The sequence below is a fragment of the Drosophila pseudoobscura genome, chromosome 4 (assembly GCF_009870125.1).
Source record: "Drosophila pseudoobscura strain MV-25-SWS-2005 chromosome 4, UCI_Dpse_MV25, whole genome shotgun sequence".
Taxonomy (NCBI): Eukaryota; Metazoa; Arthropoda; class Insecta; order Diptera; family Drosophilidae; genus Drosophila; species Drosophila pseudoobscura.
In genome coordinates, this window is record NC_046681.1 from 12,098,431 (window position 1) to 12,118,273 (window position 19,843).

The following is a 19,843-nucleotide window of genomic DNA, read 5'->3' on the forward strand; positions in this document are numbered from 1 at the left end:
TAAGGGAATGTAGATTGCGGTTAGAAGTGCCAGTGGAAGCCATGAATTACTGTAATAAGTTATACAAAATACATAGCAGAGAATTTGCCAATTTTTATTTCAAGAGAATTAAAAAAAAAGAAGGGAACAATTTAAATTTGTAAACATTAAATGTGGTTTCGATTGTTTTTTAACTAAACACGTTCTTAACACACTTAAAACGTTCTGATTCCATTCTCAATGATCAGTTGTGGATCAGCATCTGCTGGCCTATACCCTGCCCAACCCTATATATCTTTTCAATCATGTGCGACACTGTTCAGCCTGTGTGTACCTGCGTGCTGCTGGTTGTTGTGTACCGTGTCTCTTGTTGCCTCTGTTGTTGCCAATGTTTCGTCGTCGTGTCGGGTCGTGTGTGTGTTGACTGTTTGACAGTTAACTCTCTACTGGTTTTGGATTATTGCTGTACGGGGGCCACTTGAAAATTTTGATTTTGATCGATTTTGACGGGCAAAATAAACGCAAATCTAACACAGACATTTTGAATGGGAATTTAGCCTCCGGGGGCCCTGAGAGACTTAATGTTTTAATTAGCACACAACTTGGGCAAACCAGAGGCAGAGGCAGAGGTCGTCGCTTCAGGGGTGCTCTGCAGGCCACGCCTAACCAAGCAGAACTTATGGAAGGCAGCGGAAGGAAACGGGGGGATCGCCACATCCAAAAAGCGCATTCATTTTCAAGTTTCACACAATTTTTTCATGTTTTTAGCAACTTCTAGGCAAAACCTCAAATAATAAATGCCTCACTGAACAGCAGCACCACTCCACAGGTCCCCCCTCCCGGCCCCCCACTGTACGTGTGTACTCCTTGGCGGGTATTGCCATTGTCTCGGACAATCGTTAGCTAGTTCTTGAACTCGGCTTTTGAACCTGTACGGCATCGGTCCATAGCTCCATAACTCCATAACTAATCGCGAGCTACTCGTTTCGTGTGGTTGGGGAGAGATCTTGACATGAGGAAGCCATTCGGCTGCCATATTGTATTGTAATGACTGTAATTAGTCGTCATATTTTTATGTTTTCGAGTTCTGCGAATCGAGCCAAAAAGGTAGACAAAATATAACTGATTTTTAATAATGAACTATAGAATTTATAGAGGCTTAAAGGGGGGAAGGAAATTAACAAAAATTAACTTGGAAGGGAAGGAGGTATTATATATATAGATAAGGAAGAAGAGAGAAGCAAGCTGAACCCAATACAAACTTAAACACTGTTCCCAATATCTTTCTCTAAAAATCAATTGATTAATAAATATGTAGATTTAATAAGAGAAAAATAGATAGGCATTCTGTACACAGAATTTCTATTTTATCTTGTAAGCCATCGCCATCACACCTGTTCAATTAACATAAGTATTAGCTAAGCTCTCGAACTGGTTAGATTTCATATGCAAATTATAAGAAATACTTATTTTAAAGACTCCATGGATACGAAGTACTTAATTTTAAGAGCAAGATTGCTGTATTTTAATATAAAAGTGACATTTATTTGCCAATAAATTATCAATAACAGGCCAGTTTCCTATAAAGCCGCCAACCTTCCTACAAAAATGCCATCAAATAAATACTATTTTGTTTATTAGTACAACCACGCCTCAAATTAAATCTAGGGTGACCATAAATGGTTTAAAAAAATATACGTAGCCTTACTCAAAAAAAAAAATGTTATTGAAATATTCAATGAATGGTGACATTCCCCAGAACGTCGTGTGCCATGGCCTCCCCACCATCTGATACGTCACCTTTGTTCTGTCAATCCGAACATCCAGCACACATGTATAGGAAAAACAGACACATATACGAGTATAGATATAAATGCATTCATATCTATGAAATTGTCAATTACAGACAAAATTTATCGATTGAAACAAAAGACTTGAACAAAAAACTTGTTTCACTTGATGGTGGTTTTTGTTTTTGTTTTCCAGTTGGTCAACTGCTGGGGAGCCGCATGCAAAAAGTGAAAATATTATGCAATATATATCTATCTATCTCTATCTCTGTCTCTGTCTCTCTTTGCTGGCATTACCTTGTTCGCAATAAAATCCAATGAATAATTTTCTCAATTTTGTTAATTGCAATTAATTTCATTTGTCGTTTCTCCTTCATTGTTCTTGGCCATGTATGATAATAAATACGCTGAGAGAAAATACTAAGATCTAAATAAACGGAAAGGTTATTTGTAAAGAGTGAGGTTGTTCTGCCTTGTTAATACTGAAATTAAGAAGCTATTAATCTTTCAGGGATTCAGGGATAAAACTATTATTATTCTTTAAATGGAAAAGTCCCCGGGCAAAATTTTAAAATGATTTTCTTTTAATTTTTACAATATAATATAATTTCTATTCCAAAAATTATAGTCCTTGCGATCCCTGGATCTTACAAATATTCTATTATATTAAAGTGACATTTTGGGACTAAATAAATATTAAAAAATTAAAAACGGATCTATTTTCCCATTTATCTCATAGATCTATGTACATATGTATATATATCTTCCTTTCTCTCAGTGTAGATTTATGCAAGTTATGTGCAATTATTCAATTAGATCTGACATGACTCGGACCTCAACTGGATAGCACTGGCATTGTTTTCGATTCAGATTTAGATTCTGTTTTTGTTTCATTTTCTATTTATTAATTATGTGTCGAAATGTGCTTTAGTTTTTCTCCATTGAAAGCTGACTGAAAACAATTAAAAAAGGTTAAAGCCATAAAAAACCAGCTCAAGATTTGGATCCAATCCCCAACAGCAAAATGAGATCGTGATCGGGATGACGTATGTTTATAGTGCGTGTTTCTTGATCTTGATTAGCCACAAAATATAGCAGTGTAGTGGCCATTTAATAATGAATATCCAAATATGTCCAACAACAATGGCATTAAATGATTATCAAGGTCATGGATGAGTTGGTCTTTTGTAAGTATTTACATAGTCTGTTGTGGGGCGCCCTCCATGTAGTATCTGAAGGTCGCTTTGTGGCAGACGAGTCGAAGAGGCTCATGGAGCGCTAGTGTAAGGCAAACACTCGACTGGACTGTTCTATGGCTCCAAGAGCTGTGTATGGCCTCGATATTTTGGTATTGAACGGTAGAGAAAGTTTTGTTTTTCATGAAAATATCTAAAGTATGGAAAAATGTACTTTTAAACCAAAAATATATCAATATATTCGTTCTAAAAATGGTATAAATGGTATACACACACAAATAAAACATGTTTACGGAAACTTTTGACCCCGAAATAGCCAATATTTGAATCACTTTTAAGCTCTTTCACACCACATTAATTATCGATTCGCTTTAGAAACCTCAGCACAACAATAAACACAATTTAAAGAATAAAAAAAAACTCGGAAAACAAATTTGTATCATTTGTTAGATCATTCGCTTAAATGTTGTCTGGGTGCACAGCAGAACTCAATTAATTTCTAAACAATATTCAAGTTCAAGTTTATTAACCTTTGGTTCAAAAGTGCAAACATCAATAGATTAATAGATTTAGATGCGGTTTTCCCAGACAGAAGGTTAAGCGATTTGTTGGCGGCTTCTTTAAAGATCCAAAATTAGCTAAAGCAATTGTTTTGTTCAGTAAAAAAAAAACAATTCCAAAGTTCAGAATAGTTTAAGAATGTTTTGAAGAAGGCGCCACTTACCTCACAGAACCCAATTTTGGCATCGGTTTGGTTCCTAAAATTAAAAGAAAATCTTTAATTAAGCACATGAATATTTTAGCAAATTAATTTCTATGCCAACAGCATAATTATAGCCCTGCTAAAACCCTACAGCTAAGTATATGGACACACCAAAATGGATTACCATAAGTATGGGCATTGAATGTCTGTTCTGCAAAAGGCACAGAACCCCCTGCCCAAGAAAATAGACAAAACAAACAATAAGAAATTAAAATGCTACTATGATTAGCCGCCGCCTCGTGAGGGCATTCGAGCGTGCACTTTGAAGGTTAACGACGGGGCTGGGCTGGGCTTGGGGTCCGTCCGCGTTGCGATTATTAAAGAGCATTAATTGGAACATCATTGGAGCACACCGCCAGCGGGAAGTTTGTGTTGTGGAAGGTTATCATCCACAGACCATTTTGGCGGCGGTGAAGAGTTAATGGGTTTGACCGCACACCCCACCCCCACCCCTTGAGCTGTGAGCAATTATTAACATTCTTTTTTTGTTGTGTTACTAAAAGATTTCAGGCTGTGAAGAGCAGCTGTCTAATCTGCATCGTGATTGTTGCATACATGCATAAAGTTCAGGGTCAATGTGGGTTAAACACCTGCATTTTTCTATGCAACGGCTGCCAAAGGCCGATGTAATTTGTTGAAAATCGCGTGCGTCTAATTAATGATTAGCTTGAATGAAAAATTCCTCCAATTGTAATAGAAATTGCATATATTTAAAATTTAAATAAAACACGCAACCAATTTTGATTCAAAAATACGCGCCAACACAACAAATCGATATATAGATGGTAAAAATTGATTCCGATAGCTAAATATTCATTTCGGAACCACTCATTCCGATTGCTACTAGTTCATTTCGTTCTATATCGATTAACCCATCGTAGACCTTTAAGGGTTTATTGTTATTCCACCGAAAGTAGAGAATTATTTTAGCGCAGTTCAGGTGAAAGATGTCATGGTTCAGAGGAAGGATTGCATGGATCCAGAAGAAGAATTCACAATCAGTAATATTCTCCGCCAATTAACTGTTTAAATAGAGGGGGCTTAAGTGGGCTAAGCTCGTTTTGGCAGCTGACAAAAAAATTGGCAAAAACAAATTCAGGAAAAAAGTTAATAAATCCCCAAACAAATGGAGATAGCGGATACGTACTACAGCAAAGATGAATACGTGGAGACGGCAAGTACCAGCAATGTTTTAAAGATCGTCTGGGAACAAGACAATTTTGATGACCTCATCATGCCAAACCTTTTTTGTTTACAGGCCTCTGGCAACAAAGTTAGCCGCCACACAGTGCTCTGCGGGTCCCAGAATATCGTGCTCAATGGTAAAGTGATTGTCCAGAGTGGAGCTATCATCCGCGGCGACTTGGCCAATGTACGAGCAGGACGATATTGTGTGATCAGCAAGGATTCCGTGATACGACCACCGTACAAGCAGTTTAGCAAAGGCATCGCCTTCTTCCCAATGCACATCGGAGATCATGTGTTTGTGGGCGAGGGTGCTGTAGTTTCTGCGGCTTCAGTGGGCTCTTGCGTTTATATAGGCAAGAATGCCATCATTGTGAGTATTGGCATGTTGTCCAATTAAATATTTCACTCAAATCTCAATTCTCTCCCCTCGTAGGGTCGTCGCTGTGTAATCAAAGACTGTTGCATCATTGAGGATGGCGCTGTGCTGCCGCCGGAGACGACTGTTTCCAGCTACATGAGGTACACGGCCAAGGGCACCATCGAGGGCGGTCAGGGTAACCCGTATTTTGTGCCCGCCGCTATGCAAGACGAGATGATCAAATATACAAAATCATTCTATGAACATTTCGTGAGGACCCCGGCTCCAGCCAGCTGAAGAGGGGAAGTGATGAGTGGCGGTTCGATTTGAATAAATGTATATTAAGTATTATATTTATTATGCACATATGATGGCTAGTCTACTTGTTTAATCTATCAGTCCCGTCTCGCATTCGAAGGCCTCATGGGCCATTTGAAAGATGGGATAACTCATGCCCGTGCGACGAGCTATAACAGCAGCCACCTCATCTGAATTATTCTCCTTCTTGGGCTGCACATTCCTGTCCAACAGCAGGGTTGTGGCTGTGTTCCTGCAATTGGATACTGTGGCGGCAATGTGCAATGGCGTTTGTTTTCCCTCCGATTCGGCGTTTACATCTGCACCAAACTGCAGCAGAAGCTGAGCCACATCGGCATTGTTCCACTTGCAGGCAGAGTGCAGCGGAGTCCAGCCCAGATCGGTGCGGGCATTGGGATCGGCCTTGTACTGCAGCAATAGCTTGGCAATGTCCACGAAATTGTTGTATGCAGCCCGATGCAGGGGACTGTAGCCATCGCTGTCACGGGCATTGACCGCATCCGGGTCCAGTCTGAGGATTTCACGCACCTCACTTATACGGTTCTCGTTGACGGCCCACAGAATCATGCGTTCAACGCTGGCTGAGAGTGTGTGCAGAAAACCCATTTAAAGGTAACAACTTTGTAGAAGAAGAATCTGAATTTTAGCCGCTTACCCTGGGGGTTCTTGTCCTCCTCAATAAGTTCGTCGGCGTCGTCATCCCAGCCGCTTACAAACATCCCGCGCGGCACCTTGGCATGGCGCAGTTTCTCCACTTGAGATTTTTCATCATCCGAATCGTAGTCAGCCATTGTTTAAGTAAATTTTAATTGAATTTATAGAAAATCTTGTTTTCCGCGTATGTGCACTTCACTGCAGTCGATAGGTCTGGCTTCAATCGATATTTGATTGTGGCATTAGCCAACACAGTTTTCCAACACTCTCCAGCAAGAAGCAGCATTTTCCATTAATTTTGCTTGGTTTTTGTTTACGTTTTCGAGCCACGCCATGTCCAATCCCCAGGAGGAGCTTTTGCCACCCAGTGCCGAGGATGATGAACTTACTTTGCCACGCGCCAGCATCAACAAGATCATCAAAGAGCTGGTGCCCACTGTGCGCGTAGCCAACGAGAGTCGCGAGCTGATATTGAATTGCTGCTCGGAATTTATCCATTTGATCAGTTCGGAGGCGAACGAGGTGTGCAATCTGCGAAACAAGAAGACCATCAATGCCGAACATGTCCTGGAGGCGCTGGAGCGACTGGGATTCACCGATTACAAGCAGGAGGCTGAGGCAGTTCTGCACGACTGCAAGGAGGTGGCTGCCAAGCGACGCAGGCAAAGCACTAGGCTGGAAAATCTTGGCATACCCGAGGAGGAGCTCCTGCGCCAGCAGCAAGAACTGTTCGCCAAGGCGCGCGAAGAGCAGGCACGCGAGGAACAGCAACAGTGGATGAGTATGCAGGCAGCGGCTATGATCCAAAAGCCACCACACGCCGATGGCTCCATCGCCAGCAAGCCCAGTGAGGATGATGACGACGACGACGATGATGACTACTAGTAGTTATTTTTTTTTTTTTTAGCATTGCTTAATGTAATTTTAATCTTAAAATATATTGCCATAAGTTGAACTATCAGCTAATCCCGGCCAGATTCTCTGGTTGCTTCTTTTCGTAATCGCCCTTCTCGTGCTTGGTGTTCAATTGCAAGTCCACTAGTCTGGGCATGATTTCAGGAGCCGTATAAGTGCCGGGCACATACTTTCCCAATATCTCTGTGTGGACTTTCCAGAAGTGCGATGAAATCAGATCTTCGTGGAGCGGCACGATTGCCTGTCTCCCCTTTTGGTCATTATCCCCATCGCTGATAACACGTTTCCGGAGCAGTATCGTACCCTTTCGGTACATGGCTGGCAGATTGTTGTAATTGATGCCAAACTCTTGGAATAGCAATTCGTTTTTATCCGCTGAGAAGGTTCCACGTAGTCGTTCCTCGGCCTTTTGATTGCTCAATCCCGAGTCCAGAACGAGTTTCCAAAATGCAGTATTATACAGATTATTCACATGGACATCGGCCTGCCGCCAGCTCAGATAATCCCTTAGATTCTCATCCGAAGGATATAGCACCACGCGCCCATCAAAGCATGGGGCATAGGCCAGCGGCAAACTCATCCACTTGGACCACTGCATCACATAGCTCGTGGAGAACAGGCTGGTCACGTAGGTCAGTAGTTTCGCTGAGCGACGCTTGAATGCCGCCGTCTCCTTGCGAAACACAAACGAATATTCATCGCTCTGGCCATAGGCCAGGACAACATCCCGAAACTCCTGCATGACAGCAGTGGCAGCCGCATTCATTACATTAAGAGCTACAAGAAAAGTTTTAACGAATCATAATCTTGATCATCCGTTGGTTGTTTCTTTACCATTCTCGTCGTTTGGCTTCTCAAAGTTGTGGGTCTTGGAGAACTTGTGAAACTTTTTGCCATCAATCCGAATAACAATCCACACATTCGGTAAAATGGTGTCATCCTGCTCGTATGTTTTCACATATTCATATCTGCTGCAAGCCATACTGCGTTTGCGCAGCTCTCGAGCGGTTGTTTTAATTAATAAAGAGTTCAATTTATTTACAAGCCCGAGAAAACGCATTTATAAACCGAAATCTGAAAGACCGCATGAATTGGTAACAGCTGATTGGTCGCAACAGCTCACAACACTATCAACTATCGGGTCCATAGTGATGGAAGATGGGCCATCGGCGATACTTTGACTTCCATAAGGTACGTTTAATAATTTCTTTCTTTATATAATATTTGAGTAATTGCATGTAATTCAATTTAGTTAGCACTTTCCTATATTTTTTTACTTCATAGAAAATTTTCGGTCATTCCCAACTTAGTCACCCAAAATGTGACCCAAAATCATCGATAAAAAAAAATGTCCATCCCAAACAAAGTAGGAATTAAGTGAAATTATGAGCATCTACGAACAAAATGTCGCCGATGAGAAGTTTGCCAAAGCACACAAAAACGTCAGCCTCTCCGACGACGAGGAGAGCGAAAGCAATGCAGAATCTGCGACGACAGCGGCCCCAATAAATGCAGGCCAAGACGATGCGGCAGGCGGGGATGATGAAGAAGCCCAGGAGGGCGCCGCAAACACCCACGTTGTGGCCAGTCATTACAACGAGCTGAAGGAGGGTGGACGGAGGGATCGACAGAAATCCAAGATATTCTTCATGCGGAACTTCAACAATTGGATCAAGAGCATGCTGATCAATGAGTACATGGCTCTGATTAAGGAATCCAAGCGGGTTGGCGATGCCCTGCGAGTGCTCGACATGTGTTGCGGCAAGGGCGGCGACCTGTTGAAGTGGGAAAAGGCCGCCATCACGCATATAATTTGTACGGACATTGCTGAGGTATCGGTGGAGCAGTGCCAGCGGCGGTACCAGGATATATTGGAGCGTGCGGAGAAATCCAAGTACGCCAACAAATTTACAGCTGAATTCTTTGCCTGCGATTCAACGCTGGTGCGTCTCCGCGAGCGGTATAAGGATGTCACCCTGCAGCTAAATTTAGTTTCCTGCCAGTTTGCATTTCACTATTGCTTCGAGTCCCTGGGCCAGGCCGATTGCATGATGCGTAATGCAGCCGAATGCCTGGAGCCGGGCGGTTATTTTATAGCCACTATGCCGGATGCCTATGAAATAATGCGACGAAAGCGGGAAGCTGGTCCAGATGCTCAAAGTTTTGGCAACGATGTGTACAACATTAAATTTGATTGTGAGACGGATCCTCTGCCACTGTTCGGTGCGAAATATCAGTTTCATTTGGAGGGCGTTGTGGATTGTCCCGAATTTCTAGTCCATTTCCCCACTCTGGTCAAGCTGGGACGCAAGTATGGCCTGAAGTTGGTCAGAAAGACCACATTTGCGGACTACTACAAGGAAGCTCTGCCCCAGGGTCGTAATCTATTGCAACGAATGTCGGGATTGGAGTCTATCCAGCCGCAGCGTTGTGCCAATGATGATCAATTTGCCCATGTCCAGGAATTTCAGGCATCCCAGCGGGGCAGGCCGCTGGGTACACTCTCGAAATCCGAGTGGGAAGCAACAAGTGAGTGGTCATCAAATATTTATTGAAAGTATCCCTTTATCTCTTGTTCTCTTCTAGCTCTATATCTGGTCTGTGCCTTCAAGAAATACAAAAATACTTGGGATGCCAATGGCAAACCCGTATTTGAGTTTGACGACTGAATAGCAACATCAATATTGTATTGTCCAATTCTCTAAACATTATAGTACTCGATCGCATGAACAGAAATTAATTTTAAGCTTAAACCGCATGCTAAGAAATATAGTTTTAAAGAATAATGGCAGAGAAATGTAATAGGTATCTTTCGTAGGAGTTTTCAAGTAATTTTTTGTATACTGTTTTAAGTCAAAATTATCATCCATAGATTCAATTATAAAAAAAAAATAAATTGTAAATTCAGTTCAATAGTTTAAATCAATTTCGAATTACATATAAATATTATCAAGTTATCAAATATAGTTTTTTTTTATTTATTCAACTAAAGTGTAAAGATTGTATCTTTTATAAATTATAAATACCCAATATAAAATGTTTTATTATACAAATATTTTACTGCAAAATCATTTAAATGATGTCTCGGATTTTCTTGGCTAAAAGGAATAAATCTCCTTATAATCTGATAGTGGGTACCATTTGAAATAAAAGGAATTGATACTACCATTATGAATGTTTAATGTGATCTGACAGCATAATAAATAAACAAATAATAAATGTATATCTCTTTCGATTTTTCTATTATTAGCATCTGTAAATTACAGACTCTGATTACATTTCGAGTTCAATGAATTTGCATTGTCCACAGGCTTGTGCTAAATTCTGCGATAAGCCCCGGAGCCATAAAAAGCGCAGCAGTTGCTCCGGAAGCTTCAGTCTGATTTTAAATACTGCACAAGATGCACTACTCTCTGATATTTACTGTGACTATATCTGTGCTGGTGAGCTACACCAGTAGCTTTAGTATTCCACATCCCTTCGAAAATCTGTGCGAATTTCTGAAATATGTTGAGAAAAATCAACACGAAGCTCTGGAGTCCCTAACACAAAAGGCAGCAGTTCTTGGCCGGGCGGCCATTGAAATCTTGCCAAAAAATTCAAGTTTCGAGGAGTATATAAAGCGAGATCTCGACTCGGTCAACAACACTCAAGGATTCGATCAGAAGATTGATTTTTTGAACAGGTTCGAAAGCTCCTACAACCGATACATACTCGGCAACTTGAGTCTCGAAAGCCAGCCCACTCTCCGGCTAATGTACAACAATTGGGATTCCGAAAGTACCAACATAATCGAAAATTCCAATAGTAATATTAGCGCACGCTTCGATGAAATGAGAAATAAGCCATCGGAAAATTGGAGCATTGTAAAGCAGGAGTATTCGAGCGCAAGCAATGTCTATATGTATCGACGTGATTACGATGGACACGCATTTTTTGGTCGCTATCTTTATTCAGATAAATCTAAGTACTATTGTGATGAATAAAGTTTGAACTTGGAAATAATTTTGAAAATAAATTACAAATTGTAAATGCATGTGGAACAATCTTCCCATAACATTAAATCAATTAGGAGCGCAACAAAATTAAAGAAAGCAATAATGGATTAATGGATGTTAATGTTTTAATGAAATGTTATCATGAAATAAATAAAAATGCAATTTTGCCAACGCATCAAAAATAACCCTACCCCTTAAAGAAGGGACCAAAAAGCTGTTTCAATTCTCTTTTCACCTATGCTTCGTCCCTGACCGCGGCCCGATACCTACCCGGCTTCGTCTGTTCAGCTAAGTCGGTCCCAGAATCGTTTGGACAACAAATACGCAGTCTATCCTAGGTATTTCTCGTTTCCACTGGATAATATATAATGTTTTGTTGACGAAGGCAGCGATAGGTGGCAACTTCAATGGTAATATTTTAATCCAAACTATTTATATAGTATTCCGACCATTTGAAATGTTCTGAGACAAGCTGCAACAGTTTTTTGATTTCTGAAATAGATTCAAACCTACGAATTCCTAGCCGAAAGACCATTAAGCATTAGACAACCCTCGCTCGAGTCGTGTATCGCTATTTCTTTGCAAAGCTCTGATAACGAAGCTTTTGTCGGCTGAAACGAGTTCGAAACTGGAAGGCTGGAATGCAGAGAAAGCTTCGAAAAGGGAGCAAAGAGCAGAGCAGCAGCAGCAGCGGCGCTCTTTCGCATGGCCATTGAGAGCGCACAGCTGTTGCTTTCACAGCGACGGCGCCTTTGAAGGACATCGGGCAAAGGTTAGTCCTGACGTTTACGTTGCCGGGTCGTGCCTGAGACCGAGACCTGGCCTGGTCTCTTAGCCTAGCCTTCTTGGTGTGGCCCCAAAGCGAGCGAGCAGGCGGCAGGCGTCAGGCGGCAGGCGGCCGAGTCATAACCGTGTCGTGCCAGGCATTCAATGCATCAATGAATTATTATAGCTCAAGTGTAAATAAATATTTGATAACGAAACAAAGCTATGGGGTGTGGGGGTTGCCATGGGGTTAGGAGAAACTCAGGTACTCAGGTGCGTGGAACGGGTCTGGGTATAAATTACGCCATTGATTGGTTTCGAGCCAACTGCACAAAACTTTATATTGGGGCAATCAGTTATGGTGTAGCTCTGCTCTCCTCTCCCCTTCACTGTATATGAGGTACGGTAGTGCCCCCCTCTCACTCTCTCTTTTTCTGTGTATCTGGTGTGTCTGTCTACCTCTCTCACTCTCTCTCTCTCGCTCCTTCTGTCTCTCTCTCGCCATGGCTCCTTGGGCTCTTCTTTCGTTTGTGGATGATGGCCGGCCATTTCTCCAAGTTCTTGTCAGATAATTTCATTATTTAAAGTTTTGCTCATAAAAATAAACTTTGGGTGTAAAGTTTAAATTTGTTTTGCACATACTGAGGCGAACACAGTGTGTACAGCCATACCGACCAAAGGCTGGTACTGGCACTGCTGCTGCTGCTGGCTCTGGTACTGGTAGAACAAATTGTTTACAACAAGAGCCAGGCACGTGTAGTATACATACATACATACATTAACACACACACACACATACATATATATGTATACATATATGTATGGGTATTGTGTGTGTGTTTGCTGTGGGTATATGGGTGGATGGGTCCGCTTTGTTTAAAGTAGAGCGTGCGTATTTATAAGGCAAACAACAGAGGAACCCAGCCAGAGCCCCAGCCAGAACCCAGAGCCCAGTAGCCAGTACCGAGGGACCAGAGCCAAGAGCCCAGAGCCAGAGCTCAGAATACAGAACCCAGAGCCATGGCTAACAGAGAGCTGTTTACGTTTGCACACACGGCTTGCCCTGTACGGTACCCCCTTTGTCCCACCCATTACATCCTCTCGCTGGCATTCTCTTGGCCAGGGCATGGTCCTCTCCGCCATGTCCTTCGCCACGACTCGCTTTGCACTGATTGGCCCTAATGAATCTTTTTGTTACCTTCTCCATGCGGCCGCCTGCGCATTGTACCATGCGGTCTATGTAAATTAGTTCACTTTTAACCCAAATCCCCGACAAGGGGCTGAATCTGATGACACCCGCAGCCACCCCACCCACTCCGCCATGGAAGAAATTACAATTTTAAATATTCATGCTGCTTTTCTCTTTTGTGTAACTTTTGATATAAGTTGTCACTTGTTAATCCCAAAGATTCGGTATGAAAAAATAATTAGTATAACAATTTGAAGCTGAACAAACGGTTCAAGAATTGCAACCAGCTTTTGGTAGAATTTTTGTATTTTGTGGGATACAACGTACTTCAGTTCCTCTATAAAATATTCTTGGAAGACATCTTGTCTTATCTTGTCTTGTCTTGCAATCAACCAGTCGGAAAATTCTGTACCATTCCGATCAGAGGAACATAGACATGCTTCACATACAGCATCATTATCAGAATGTCCATGAACAGCATCATTCAGATGCTGTTTCCTAGTGTTTCCTCTTGTCTGTTCATCAGAACTGATCTCTTAATCAATCCCATACTGTGCTACATTCTCGTAATCGCTTCTTGGTACCCATTCCTTGGGAAAATGCTGCGATTATGTCAAGGCACGCAGCGATCTACCACTGAAAAGCGCAGCAAATCTTCAGTAAAGTATAGTTTTCGTTTAAACTCTGAAAAAGATGCATTACTCGCTGATGTTTACTGTGACTTTAGCTGTGCTGGTGGGAAGAATGAGATCCTAATTGAAACTCTTTAGTTCCAGACCTTGGCCAGTGGCGTTCCTGCGGACTGACAAACCGATAGTCTGTGGATGCGTGGCAGATCTTGAGGCAATTCGATAGGTAATGCTAGAGACCCTAAAGCGTGGGCATCTTCGCTGAAATTCAAATTACCAAGACCAGCTCGAGATCCGAGAAATGTACAACAACTGGAAGTCCGAAAGTAAAGAAATAATCAGAGATTTCGATCTCATGCTCGTCGATGAAACAAATGATCTTTTTAAAAGACTGTCGTGGGCAACCCACCCTATTCAGTAGTATTTGTACTACAGTACTATAGAAAAAACATATTAGCTACGATTTTTTATGGAATATCACCTTTGAATTAATAAATTTAAAACATTTTATTGTACCAACTCGATTATTAGTACGATGTCTTGCAGTATCTGTCTATTAAACGCTTTAACTTTCGAACCAATTTTTGATTGAGTGAAATGGAAACAGGCACCCCCAATAAACTTCCATCTGTATGTATATGTATGTGCCACAACAAATTTGTTCAACTTTTATTGCTTTCCAATTTGTTGAAAATCTTTAAATAAAAGAACCAGCAAATCCCCTCACCAGCACAGCGCACAAGGGTTAAATTCTGTAGCACAATGCCAAAGCCAGAGTCCGTGTTCCAGCAGCCTGGCTGCCCGCCTGCCTGCCCGCCTGCCCGTGTGTTGAGTAATGTGCATACGTGACTGCAATGTGTACGTGTGTCAGTGTGTTGGTGTGCCCGTGCCCACTGACAAAACGCAGGCAGGTAGGAAATGTGTGGTGTGGTGTGGTGTGGTGGTGGTGGCCTCACAGTACGTATACGCAGTGTGTACAAACAAAATACATGCCGCAATGTTTATTTTGTAAGCCTCCCGTCGAGGCAAGCGAGCGAATAAGTGTCTATCCATCTATCTCGCTTTCGCACACTCTTTCTATCTCTTTCCGGACTGGTCGTTCGCTCTCTTTCTAGCCTGTTCTTTCGCTCTGTCTTACCGTCTCTGTCTGTGTGTTCTGTATAGATCATAAAATGCACATGTTGTATGGCTGTGCGGCTTGTGTTTATTCAACCGCATGAAACAATGTGGAAAACGCATGCCAGGCATACGATGTTCCTGCTGCCGTTCCTTTCTGTGTGTATGTAAGAGTATCTGTGTGTGTGTGTGTATGCGTTACGCTATGCTAAACTTTTTACAAGGATTGCCCCAAGCACCGCGCGAATGGACCGGGGGGGGTGGCTTGGTTAACGCAACAATTTAACAAAAAACCAAAAAAAGATGCAAAAAAGTACGTTAAAGAAATGGGGAAACAAAAATTCTACAAAAAGAATAACAAAAACAAGAAAAAAAAGCAAAAAAAAAACTTTTGGCGGGTGGGGAGGACAAAGCTTTTAATACCCTGGCAGATCCATCATTTCTTTCATTCGATTTTTGTACAAAGTTTACAAAGCTATTAGGAAAGACATTAAAGAACTGCTTTTTATGTTGTTGGTCTTCGAAAGAGTGGGGTTTTTTATGAATCGATATAGTGCGTTCTTATAGCTGACAATTTTAAATGGAAAATGCACAAGAGCTCTCATTTAACTAAAACTTTTTGATTTGCGAAAATCCACAAAAGTTTTCTTATAAAGAATAGTTTTCTTTGGAATATTTACGATATAATAATAGATTCTATGAGATGTTCTTCGGTTAATATATATAAGAACATGGAAAACTGTATTTTAAAGAAGAACTTATTTAGTTTGTCGTTTAATCCAATTAAAAACTAGGTGATATTCCGTCTTTTATATGATACGTTCTTTAAATTGAAGCTTCTTTATAAAGGTTCAGCGAACTAGTTTAAAAATCGAGGGACTATGACTGCAGTCACTTAAAAATAGAGAATTCTTCCCTCTCCCCAAAATCATGAAACCCTCCAGAGAGAGAGAGAGAGAGGGTGCACGAATTCTACACATATTTGTGCATTTATGCCCAAGAACCCGGCACTACCGCACCGCACACACACCATTCAAAGAGGATGGAAAATGATGAGCTGCAGCTCATCGCCTGGTAATCTTTTGTGGTTCCTCTTTGGACAGGGAAAGCAACTTGAACTCTGCTCTGTGCCTGTGCCTGTGCCTCTGCCTCAATGCATGAGTGATTCACCCACCATTTAAGGTTGTGGTTCTTGGTTGGTTCTTGGGTTTCTGGGTGCAGCGGTTTTCGGTCTTTCGGCCACCCCTTGGAATTGCTGTCAAGACGAATGGGAAAGCCCACCCACCCAGCTTGAGGTCGAATGTGTGCTGATTGCAATCTTTTATGACTGGCGGTGGAATTGAGGTAAGTCTTAGCTTGGATTTGAACTCATTTGATTGGAGTGCCTTGGGCACAATTATTTCAGGTACCCGAATTGTTCTTTTGGGTATAACAAAATAAAGTTCCCAGCCGAAAAACCAATATTAGTTGTGGCTTAAACTAAATCTTCTCAAAGTTTAAAATGATTTCAGCAGCTCTTGTGGGTTTTGTAGTTGTGCAACTGGCATTCTTGGTCATTTTCGTTTTGTGTGTTTTCTTGTAATCCAATAATAACGCATTCAGCTGCGATATTCTCTAGAATTTGCGTTGATTGGACAAGCATTTTACTGGACAAAGTCTGATTCACAAACTTCCTTATCAGCATCTCCACAAACTACATTATTGCGTTGACATTTCCTTGTGTTTTATTTTGTCTGCTAGTCAGAATCATCACCGTACTGCATTCTGCACTCTCGTAATCAGTTCTTGCGAAAATTCAGCGATAATGTGAGGCGTTTCAAGCGACGCAACAGGCTGGTTTTTCTTACGAGAAATCTGATTTCGAGAAAAGTATAGAGGGCGATCTCGAACGTAACTGTTCTCAAACTGACAAAGAGATGATTAATTTCTTGAGCAAGTTCTAGGGCGCCCACGAGTGACATATGTATACCCTCTAATCGGAAGTACTAAGACCATCCAGCCTTTTGGTTAATTCATGATACGTACTATGTCTTTTTGTTAGAGTCTAAAGACGATGTGACTCACACTGATTTTTATTGGGGCAGTGCTGCTGTTAATAGTATTAAATATTCTGCTGGGCCTTAGGTTAGGGATACCTTCAATATCCATTTGAATCGAAAGGGAGGAGAGACCAATAGATCTAATAATAACAAAGGTTCCATAAACGGAAAGAACTTATGATAGAGCATAAGGAATAATATATCCTTCTATTGTGTAAAAAAAAGATTTGTGTCGTCGTCGCTCATATCAGAGAGGTATATATGTAGATATAAATTTCCCTGGTTAAAAAATATAAACAAATTATTAAAAAATCGTTAATCCCGAAATTCTGTCTTTAATATATGGTATAAATTATGTTGTGAGTGAAACTTCAAACACATAAGGTCAACTATCTTTAAGAAGATCTATGAGAGATCTATGTATATTAATCTCTATAGAGATAACTACCGTCACTTGCCTGAGTAAATTTATGGCGTCTCTGTGCAGTTTGCATGAAATTTGCAAGACTATAATAATATATTTCAACCAAATATCCAGCTGGAAAGTTCTGTATAATTTCCGATGACTGGGAACACAGTTTGCAAGAAGAAGGCTGATGAAGGCTGCTTCGCCTACAGCGTCATTCCAGCATCTCCATTAAGTGCGTTATTCCGATGATGTTTCCTCGTGCTTCCTCTTGTCTGTTCATAAGAACTGATCTCTGAATCAATCCCATACTTAGCTACATTCTCGTAATCGGTTCTTGGTAGCCTTTCTTGGGAAAATTTTGCGATTACGTCAAGGCACGCACCGATCTACTATAAAAAGCGCAGCAAATCTTCAGGGAAGTATAGTTTGCTGTTAAACACTGAACAAGATGCATTGTTCGCTGATCTTTGCTGTGACTTTAGCTGTGCTGGTGAGTAGGAAGACATCCCCAACATAATGGGATCCTAATTAAAACTCTTCGGTTTCCAGGGCTTTGCCAGTGCCACTCTAACGACAAAAGACAAGGAAATGATGTGTGGACACCTGAAGATTATTGAGACGCAACGGCACGTGATGCTTGAGTACCTATCGGGAGAGGCAGCAGCTCTTGGAAGGGCTGCCATTAAAATCCTGCCAAAAAATTCAAATTTCGAGAAGTGTATGGAACAAGATATCTTGTTTTCACAACTCACTCAAACAGACGAATCGTCCATTGCCTTTTTGAACAAGTTCAAGTGTGCCTACAAGCGACAAATACTCTGTAATTGGAATTACCAAGACCAGCCCGAGTTCCGAGAAATGTACAACAAATGGAAGTCCGATAGTAACGAAATAATTAAACAATTCGATAGGGAGCTGGTCAAAACAAATCAAGATCTGCTAGAGAGAAGGTCGTGGTCAACGCTATCTAATCGGAATGAGTTTATAAACTCAGTCAATTACTACTTGAGGCGGTATATAAAGAATACTCACAATTTGTTTAATCATTTTCTTAATTCTTCCAAATCCAAGTACGAGTGCACGTATAAGATACGTTATCTTTAAGCCTATTTTGAAAAAACATTTTACAAAATATACAATTATTTTTAAATACATATATTTATATTATATAAATAAACATCATTTTTTGTGCTTCTGTAACTATTACTGGATTTATTAGAATTTCTTATTCTTTTCTATCTATGTATGACGAACTTTTAAAACATAAATCTGACATTAGTTGCCGTTACAAGGGGCCGACTTGATTACTCACATTTTTCGACCCAGGGGACAAGGTCTCCTCCACAATTGCAGTGGCAACGCTGCGCCTTCTACGCGCTTCCTCAGTCTCTCTCTCTCTCCCTCACACACGGTCTTCCTCGTGCAGTGTGCGGGCTCTGGCAGAGAGGAGCGAGATTAAACGGCTGCGATTGTTGTGAAAATAGAAAAAAGTTGTGTGCGATGTACACAATGAATTGAGTTATATGAATGCGAGTGTGTGTGTTGTCTTTTGTAGTTTTAGTTTTCCGCATTCAATTGTATGAGTTAACGAAATGCAACGAAATAGACTTAAACTTTTGAGTTAGCTGAATTTTCGCCTGCGCCCTCTTCTTGTTCTTCTTTTCCTTTCAGACAGCAAAGGCAACCGCAATTGCTGACACTCTTGCCAAATCAGCTATCTGACTATTTTTAATTTTTTAAACATTAGCCGGAAATCAGAATATTTAAGGTATATATTTAGCTATGTTTTGTCTAAAACAGTGAGAAAAACTTGCTCCAAAAAACAAGCTTTTTTATAAGTTTACCACAAAAACTGATATTTTTCTTCTGATTGATTCTCACTGTAAATTCAAAATATTGAATTAGTTTTAATTCAGCAAAAATTAAAAGCTTATCTTCCTCTAAGGAAGTTGAGGCTTGAGGTAGGTTTAAAAACCAACTTTCTTTTCACTGTCATGTACATATATAACAATAATAAATCCAACGAGGACTTTCCATCCTTTAAATTCTCTGAGCTTCTTGCTGTTCCTTATTCCAACTCCTTCTTGAAGTATTCCGACCACATTAAATTCTGTACAAATTGTACATATGTACATCTCCAGAGCTCTTAAGCGTTCAAGTATGGGGGGAAAATCCCTTTTTAGAAATTTCTTGAGCTTGTTTCACTACAGACTTTACTTGTTTACCGCTTAAAGCTAGCTTTAAAAGTACTTTTAAAAACGTTCAGAAGCCAAAAATTGGCTCAAAAATGTAAGCCAATAAAATCCTCACTTGTGTTATGGGAGAATAATTCTGCTCTTTCTATACGATTTTCGGAGCTATATTTTTTTTTAATTTATCTAAAGCTATGCTTTGTCTTTTTTTATACAATTATTTTTTCTGCTTTTGAAACGGTATTTTCATACGTTTTTGGATGTATTTTTTGTACGTTTTCATTTGATGGTTTTCTCCCAACCTTTTTGACATTTTTGTGCACTTTTTCTAACATTTTTTTCTGC

At 40.7% G+C, this 19,843-nt stretch overlaps 6 protein-coding genes and 1 long non-coding RNA gene across 7 annotated transcripts; 4 read left to right on the forward strand and 3 right to left on the reverse strand.

The window, feature by feature from the left end:
- Positions 1–3,265: 3,265 nt before the first annotated feature.
- LOC117184158 (uncharacterized) lies at positions 3,266–4,746 on the reverse strand. The gene is made up of 3 exons (XR_004469398.1): positions 4,319–4,746; positions 3,690–3,723; positions 3,266–3,603 (listed from the first exon to the last, which is right to left on the reverse strand). It is a non-coding gene; the product is annotated as an uncharacterized lncRNA (long non-coding RNA).
- An 8-nt stretch (positions 4,747–4,754) lies between these two features.
- On the forward strand, positions 4,755–5,642 carry DCTN5-p25 (Dynactin 5, p25 subunit). Its single transcript, XM_001357325.4, has 3 exons — positions 4,755–4,902; positions 4,987–5,286; positions 5,350–5,642. The coding sequence occupies exons 1-3, from the start codon at positions 4,855–4,857 to the stop codon at positions 5,569–5,571; spliced, it is 570 nt and encodes a 189-aa protein (XP_001357361.2). The 5' UTR covers positions 4,755–4,854; the 3' UTR covers positions 5,572–5,642.
- Ankrd49 (ankyrin repeat domain-containing protein 49) lies at positions 5,595–6,478 on the reverse strand. The gene is made up of 2 exons (XM_001357324.4): positions 6,248–6,478; positions 5,595–6,173 (listed from the first exon to the last, which is right to left on the reverse strand). Exons 1-2 carry the CDS (start codon positions 6,381–6,383, stop codon positions 5,662–5,664), a joined length of 648 nt encoding a protein of 215 aa, XP_001357360.1. The 5' UTR covers positions 6,384–6,478; the 3' UTR covers positions 5,595–5,661.
- Positions 6,479–6,530: 52 nt separating this feature from the next.
- On the forward strand, positions 6,531–7,212 carry NC2beta (negative cofactor 2beta). Its single transcript, XM_001357323.4, has one exon. The coding sequence runs from the start codon at positions 6,580–6,582 to the stop codon at positions 7,129–7,131; it is 552 nt and encodes a 183-aa protein (XP_001357359.1). The 5' UTR covers positions 6,531–6,579; the 3' UTR covers positions 7,132–7,212.
- Positions 7,173–8,304, reverse strand: THG (tRNA-histidine guanylyltransferase). The gene is made up of 2 exons (XM_001357322.4): positions 7,996–8,304; positions 7,173–7,938 (listed from the first exon to the last, which is right to left on the reverse strand). Exons 1-2 carry the CDS (start codon positions 8,219–8,221, stop codon positions 7,205–7,207), a joined length of 960 nt encoding a protein of 319 aa, XP_001357358.3. The 5' UTR covers positions 8,222–8,304; the 3' UTR covers positions 7,173–7,204.
- Positions 8,305–8,487: 183 nt separating this feature from the next.
- Rnmt (RNA guanine-7 methyltransferase) lies at positions 8,488–10,091 on the forward strand. The gene is made up of 2 exons (XM_001357321.4): positions 8,488–9,690; positions 9,748–10,091. The coding sequence occupies exons 1-2, from the start codon at positions 8,547–8,549 to the stop codon at positions 9,828–9,830; spliced, it is 1,227 nt and encodes a 408-aa protein (XP_001357357.3). The 5' UTR covers positions 8,488–8,546; the 3' UTR covers positions 9,831–10,091.
- Positions 10,092–17,692: 7,601 nt separating this feature from the next.
- Positions 17,693–18,458, forward strand: LOC26532706 (uncharacterized). The gene is made up of 2 exons (XM_015179937.2): positions 17,693–17,796; positions 17,856–18,458. Exons 1-2 carry the CDS (start codon positions 17,755–17,757, stop codon positions 18,408–18,410), a joined length of 597 nt encoding a protein of 198 aa, XP_015035423.2. The 5' UTR covers positions 17,693–17,754; the 3' UTR covers positions 18,411–18,458.
- Positions 18,459–19,843: the final 1,385 nt, after the last annotated feature.

Excerpts from the sequence above, each read along its gene's own strand:
- LOC26532706 (XM_015179937.2), top strand. The coding sequence starts at position 17,755 with ATGCATTGTTCGCTGATCTTTGCTGTGACTTTAGCTGTGCTG. Across the intron at positions 17,797-17,855 it reads CTGTGACTTTAGCTGTGCTG|GGCTTTGCCAGTGCCACTCT; the intron begins GTGAGTAGGAAG and ends TTCGGTTTCCAG.
- NC2beta (XM_001357323.4), top strand. The coding sequence starts at position 6,580 with ATGTCCAATCCCCAGGAGGAGCTTTTGCCACCCAGTGCCGAGGATGAT.
- Ankrd49 (XM_001357324.4), bottom strand. The coding sequence starts at position 6,383 with ATGGCTGACTACGATTCGGATGATGAAAAATCTCAAGTGGAGAAACTG. Across the intron at positions 6,174-6,247 it reads GGAGGACAAGAACCCCCAGG|CCAGCGTTGAACGCATGATT; the intron begins GTAAGCGGCTAA and ends ACACACTCTCAG.
- Rnmt (XM_001357321.4), top strand. The coding sequence starts at position 8,547 with ATGAGCATCTACGAACAAAATGTCGCCGATGAGAAGTTTGCCAAAGCA. Across the intron at positions 9,691-9,747 it reads ATCCGAGTGGGAAGCAACAA|CTCTATATCTGGTCTGTGCC; the intron begins GTGAGTGGTCAT and ends GTTCTCTTCTAG.
- DCTN5-p25 (XM_001357325.4), top strand. The coding sequence starts at position 4,855 with ATGGAGATAGCGGATACGTACTACAGCAAAGATGAATACGTGGAGACG. Across the intron at positions 4,903-4,986 it reads AAGATGAATACGTGGAGACG|GCCTCTGGCAACAAAGTTAG; the intron begins GCAAGTACCAGC and ends TTTTGTTTACAG. Across the intron at positions 5,287-5,349 it reads TAGGCAAGAATGCCATCATT|GGTCGTCGCTGTGTAATCAA; the intron begins GTGAGTATTGGC and ends CTCCCCTCGTAG.
- THG (XM_001357322.4), bottom strand. The coding sequence starts at position 8,221 with ATGCGTTTTCTCGGGCTTGTAAATAAATTGAACTCTTTATTAATTAAA. Across the intron at positions 7,939-7,995 it reads GAAGCCAAACGACGAGAATG|CTCTTAATGTAATGAATGCG; the intron begins GTAAAGAAACAA and ends CTTTTCTTGTAG.